Consider the following 5,563-nt stretch of genomic DNA (forward strand, 5'->3'; position numbering starts at 1 on the left):
ATAAAGTTAATTTTACCCCTCCGTTATTAATTTCATCAAATTTACCCCTCATTAGACGGATTGATCCAAATTGACCCGAATTTTTTTTTAAAAACCTTATTCCTTATTTTAACCTAATAACCCGACTCCATTTAAAATAACCCAACCCATTTCCCTCTAGGGATTTTCTTCAATTGCTCAGAATGGGATGATAAAGAAGTATTGAGGAACAATTGCCAGAAGATGCTCAGAGGAACGTATTCCAGGTCATAGTAGTTCTTCATCCTTATCATGTCAAGCCTAATGGTCTCCAGAACTGTAGCACAAATTGATCTGCCCCAAAGGAAGAGACACAAGGTTTGATACCACAAGTTCCAAAGGCAATCAAGTAGATCGAAACAAAGAATGATGCTTTCTGTGATGATGTTGGGTTGCAAGTACCATATTTCAAAGCCTTATCCCTTTCATGGAAGCAGATACATCAGTAGTGTCATTCCCTACGTAAACAAGTTAAGTTCATCAATTCCTTCGCCAAAATTAGTGTGATCGAGTATAATAACTCGTAATCAATAACTAAGTGTTATAGAAAGACAATTATCGAAGAAGATTTGTTCAATTCGATATCTTAACAACGATTAATATGAATTCTGAAGGAGAAACTAGGTTGTCTTTTCTTCAACTCATCAATCTGTTCTTTGACTTAGCTTCTGATAGGAAAGAATGAAGGAAATTTGGGAGAATGGGTAGAGGAGATTTGGGATAATGGATCGGGTTATTTTAAATGGAATTGGATTATTGGGTTAAAATAAGGAATAAGTTTTTTTTAAAAAAATTTTGAGTCACTTTGGGTCAATCCGTCTAATGAGGGGTAAATTCGATGAAATTAGTAACGGAAGGGGTAAAATTATCTCCATTTTAACGGTGAAGGTAAATTTAAACAATAAATCAGAGTTGGAGGATATTTTTGACCCTTTTCCCTATTTTTATTTATTAGAGATATTGATTATTTTCTATACTTCCATTACATTCTTTTGTTTAAATTGTTTTTGTCTCGAGTCATGAACTACTTTATCCTTAAAAAGTTTAATTTGTTTCCATATTTTTGTTCCAATGCACTTCTTTTTTTCATAATTAATGACATATATTATTTTTACCAATTTTGTTTCCCTTTCTCCAAGCAATCCTTAATAAACCCCAATAGTAGTTATCATAAACCCTAAATCCCCAAAAATTCACAAAAATCGTTCAGATAAAAAGATGGATGCCATAGCTGCAGCTGAAGAGAGAATTATTACAGAAAGAATTAGGCAGAAAATCAACGAAGTTAATACAGCCGCACAAACACAACTCTCTGGTGTTCAAGATCATGTCCATTTTACTCTTCAGGTTTTTCAACAATGTCTTCAAAATTATGAATAACCACAACTGTGTTTGATGCTAATTTTTTTTGTTTCATGGTGAAATTTGCAGCAAGCTTACTTCAAATGTGCCTATGAATGCTTTGATAGAAGGAAAAAACAAGAGGATATAGACAATTGTGTTGAGTATTGCAGTGTTCCTGTTCTTAAAGCTCAGAATTTTATTGAGAGTGAAATGGCCGATTTTCAGGTAAAAAACTGATTTTTTTCAAAAAAAATATTATAATTTGTGCCACACCACGAGTTGGAGTGTTTAGTTGCCAGTTGAGACTAAGTTTGAGGTGTCTAGATGTGCAGTGTCAAAGACTCAAAGTTATTGTGCTTACATGCTTATATTTCCATGATTTTAAATATATTTAAGATTTGGAATGAATGAAAATATATATTTATCATGAAAATGTTTGTGATAAATTTGTGAAAGAAAATGTTTGCAGGGGAATATCAGTCTGTTTATTGTTTTCCTGTGTATAGTTAGGTGTAAAAATAGGTGAAAATGATTGATGTAGTAGTTTAGGCTATAAGGATAGTGTTTTGGAGATACTTTTTAGTATTCAAGATCGACAACAATATGGAAAAAGTGTTTGGATGAAAGGAGAACAAGTTAGGGAAAGTACGTACTTGTTGTAGAAGAAATTCAGAGGAATGGGTTATGAAATAAAGGTCCATTTATATGATGGGGAAGAGTTGGATTCAGGAGTGTTTTCCATGGGGTAAATATCTTTTGTGGATCATTTTCTCTTGGTCAACTTGTTGTAAAAGTAGTTACATATGATAAATCAACAAAGTGAATGATAGGGTATAGGAATATTACTTTACTGACATTTTTAAGTAATTAAGGTCGACAACATTGTCAATGTTATATCAAGTAAGAGTTATAGCATTTGTAAGGGAAGACGACTTCTCTTTCTGTTCATCTTGGTGGGCAATTATTTCCATTTTACCAGATAGATTGGAGCAAGGTCCGAATTTTGGTGCTATGTGTTTGATTGTTCCCTTTTTGTTTTAGTGGTGGATAGTAATTTGTGTTTAAACCTGTATTCCTTTAATGTATGTGAGGAGTGATCAAGTCATATTAGGTTGTTCCGATATAAGTTTGTCCTCTCTCTTTATTCCAAAGCAAAAAAAAAAACCAAAAGATGGAAGAAAGAAAATAGTTAGTTGAAAGCTTTTGATTTTGTTTTCAAGAAGAGGGTGAGAGGCTGGGAGCCTTTGTCGGAGATGCTTGGATAATTTGGGTGAATATAGTATTTAGGGTTGTAGCTTGTAGATTCAGGATCCTGCATTGCCGTGTAAGACTGTAGTCGTCAATTTGAGGGTTGTTTTTATTTCTGCTTATAACTGAAACTTTTTTGAGGTGTGTTTGTTCTACAATGCATGGACACGGTCCTTTATTACTTCTTTAGTAAGATTAGATTCCTCCATCTGCTCTTGCCATTTGAAAAGAATTGGGTTGCTTAGAAGTAATATCTTTTGGAGCACAAAGTGAAGGTTTCCTTGTCCTCTGCTGCAATAATAATTTTTATATATTATTTACCCATCAATTTCTTATTAAACTTTTGGAGTTATTTTCAATCAGTATAGATTGGAATATGTTTATCGTTCTATTTGTGGTCACTATTGGTCTTTTCTCCATTATTTTCTATATGCTTCACTTATCATTAGTTGACCTTCCCTTGAACCAGTCACGGAGCTCTCAACTGAGTTGTTTAGGTTCTGAAATTCCATCTCCAGTTGGGGCTTTCTATTCGAGAACTGGGGATCTATCGTAAACAGCCTCTCTACATTTCAGCTTTATCTTAATTGATATCTGTAAGAGAAAGTTGCTGCAATAAAATGAAATATAAACCAGATCTCAATAGCATATTGCCTCTGGAAAAAAAAACAACTCATTTCTCATTTTGATGATTTTCATGTCCTTTGGGATATTTAGGGGTACTATCCACTTGCATTAGCATGATTGTTCTGGTTGAACTTACGACTTGTTCCTGAAGTTAACATTGCAAACATGGGGTGGCTAGCCTTGTAAAAGTGGGCTGGCTGATCCCATCCTTCTTTTGGCTTGTTCAAATTAACCCGTCCTTGGCCGAGATATTACTCCCCCTCGTGTATCTTCCTCATATCTCCACGGAGGAGGATGTGATCTTGTGTTTAATTGACATTGGTGTCTAATTATCTAAAGTCGTTTGCTGAAAAGATTCAGCAGATTTATTGGTGTGATATTCTGCAGCCATTTGATCAAACGAATAATGGGTTTATTAATTCATCATTTGATCAAGCATTGCTTATTGTAATTTCTCGACTGCAGGAAAAGATGAACAGGTCACTAATGGTCTGCCAGGACAAGTTTGAGGCCGCTAAACTCCAGAAGAACAAAAGCGACGCCATGAAGGATATGGAATCATGCGTAGACCAGTCAATTCAAGATAGCATAAAGACATTACCGCATCTGGTTGGCAAATTCAAGGTTTCCCTCGGCATTACTGAGTAGAGAAATTTAGCTCGCCATGTACACTTCTCGTATTTAGTTAGATTTAGCTAAGTAGATGCCAAATCCAGAAAGCGAGTTGATGGACATCCATTCAGTTTTGTGAACCATAAAATTTCAACCTCATATCTTGCTTCTGGAAAATGTTATAGTTGTACTGGTCAAAAAGCTCATGTTCAATTCAGAAATGTCAATTCTTTCTCCAGTTATTTCCTTTAAGACTAATGTTGATTGACCTGGTAGCCATTTTGTGGCTTGTATTATACTATTGTAGTACATTCTTTCTTTATTTAAAAAAGAATGACTTAGTTTTCTTTTTACAAAAGGAATGACCCATTTGTATTTTTGGCAACACTTTAACTTCCACTTTTCACGCGGTATGTTTAAAGTCACAAGATTAAAGGACATTTTGATACATTTGACATAACTTTAATTTAGAACCACAAGATTGAAAAATACTTTTTTTTTTACTTTGATCTAAGTTAAATTAGGTCAATTTTTTTAAACGGGAGAGTAATATATATGGTAGGGTGCTCAAAATAGTCATGGACACAAAGGAATACATAAATCATGTATGTATATAACACCCATATACTATGTATAACATTATAACATTGGTATTTTTAGCATATATGCTCGTCACTACACATATAAAAGGCATAATACATAATTGTGCCTAGGGGTGACAAATGGTTGGACATGATCGGATTTGGATGGTTGAATATGGATTGAAAAAAAAATGATTTGGATTACAATCCATCCAAATATAATATGGGCAAATATGGATTTACCCCTTTCCACAGGCACCCCCACCTTCCACCAACCAACCCTTAAATTTTATTTTTTTTTAAAAAATATCCCTCCCCCACTTTCCACCAACCTATCTCGAACTTCTTTTTATAAAAAAATCTGTTTTTTCAAAAAAAAAAATTTACGCCCTCCCCGGACACCCCTGATGAAGATACAAGTCATCATATTAGTGACAAGGATTAACCTAGCCGCCACATGTATAGGAGAGTCCTAACTATATTCTAACACAGAAGACTAAGGTCTTATTTGTTTGCACTTAATGAAGGTCTGAATCTTAATAATTCAGATTGAGCTCATTAAGTGTGTTTGGTTTTCAGGTCAGAATCAGAATCATTCAGATTCAACCCATTAAGTTCATTTGTCTTATTTTTTTAAAAACCTCTTAATGGGTCTGAAGAGGTCTGAACGAATCAGATTTGTAGGAGACTCTTAACAACATTAAGACTCATTTGATAAGTTATCAAATAATAAATTGTAGTTTCTTTGTTTTGGGCATGCCTTTTTATCTCATAATTAAAAACTTTCTTTCTCACTTTTCTCAATCAAACACCATCTTTTCCAATTGGTAAGTTTTCATAAATCCTTTTCAAGTAGTTTTTTTAATATTAATAATTTTCTTGTATTGATGTGTGTCAAGAACACTGGTTGCAATAATATTTCTGGTGTATTGTTATTATCAAGATTTTTGAATGAAAAAATAGTACTCCAAATCATGATTATTAAAACTTTTAAAACTTCTTTTTATATCAAAAATGATATATTTTGTTGAAATGAAAATTTTATAATATTTTATTAGTATAATGTTCAATTTCATCTTTCACATTTAGATATTGAAAACAAACAGCATTATATTTAGTGTTTAGATTTGAAG

The 5,563-nt window shown here is 33.3% G+C and overlaps 1 protein-coding gene across 1 annotated transcript; it reads left to right on the forward strand.

Annotated features, from left to right (window-relative positions):
• Window positions 1–1,079: 1,079 nt before the first annotated feature.
• On the forward strand, window positions 1,080–4,179 carry LOC107027274 (protein FAM136A-like). The gene is made up of 3 exons (XM_015228454.2): window positions 1,080–1,365; window positions 1,450–1,587; window positions 3,703–4,179. The coding sequence occupies exons 1-3, from the start codon at window positions 1,237–1,239 to the stop codon at window positions 3,883–3,885; spliced, it is 450 nt and encodes a 149-aa protein (XP_015083940.1). The 5' UTR covers window positions 1,080–1,236; the 3' UTR covers window positions 3,886–4,179.
• Window positions 4,180–5,563: the final 1,384 nt, after the last annotated feature.

The sequence above is a fragment of the Solanum pennellii genome, chromosome 8 (genome assembly GCF_001406875.1).
Source record: "Solanum pennellii chromosome 8, SPENNV200".
Lineage (NCBI taxonomy): Eukaryota > Viridiplantae > Streptophyta > Magnoliopsida > Solanales > Solanaceae > Solanum > Solanum pennellii.

Excerpts from the sequence above, each read along its gene's own strand:
- LOC107027274 (XM_015228454.2), top strand. The coding sequence starts at position 1,237 with ATGGATGCCATAGCTGCAGCTGAAGAGAGAATTATTACAGAAAGAATT. Across the intron at positions 1,366-1,449 it reads ATGTCCATTTTACTCTTCAG|CAAGCTTACTTCAAATGTGC; the intron begins GTTTTTCAACAA and ends TGAAATTTGCAG. Across the intron at positions 1,588-3,702 it reads GTGAAATGGCCGATTTTCAG|GAAAAGATGAACAGGTCACT; the intron begins GTAAAAAACTGA and ends TCTCGACTGCAG.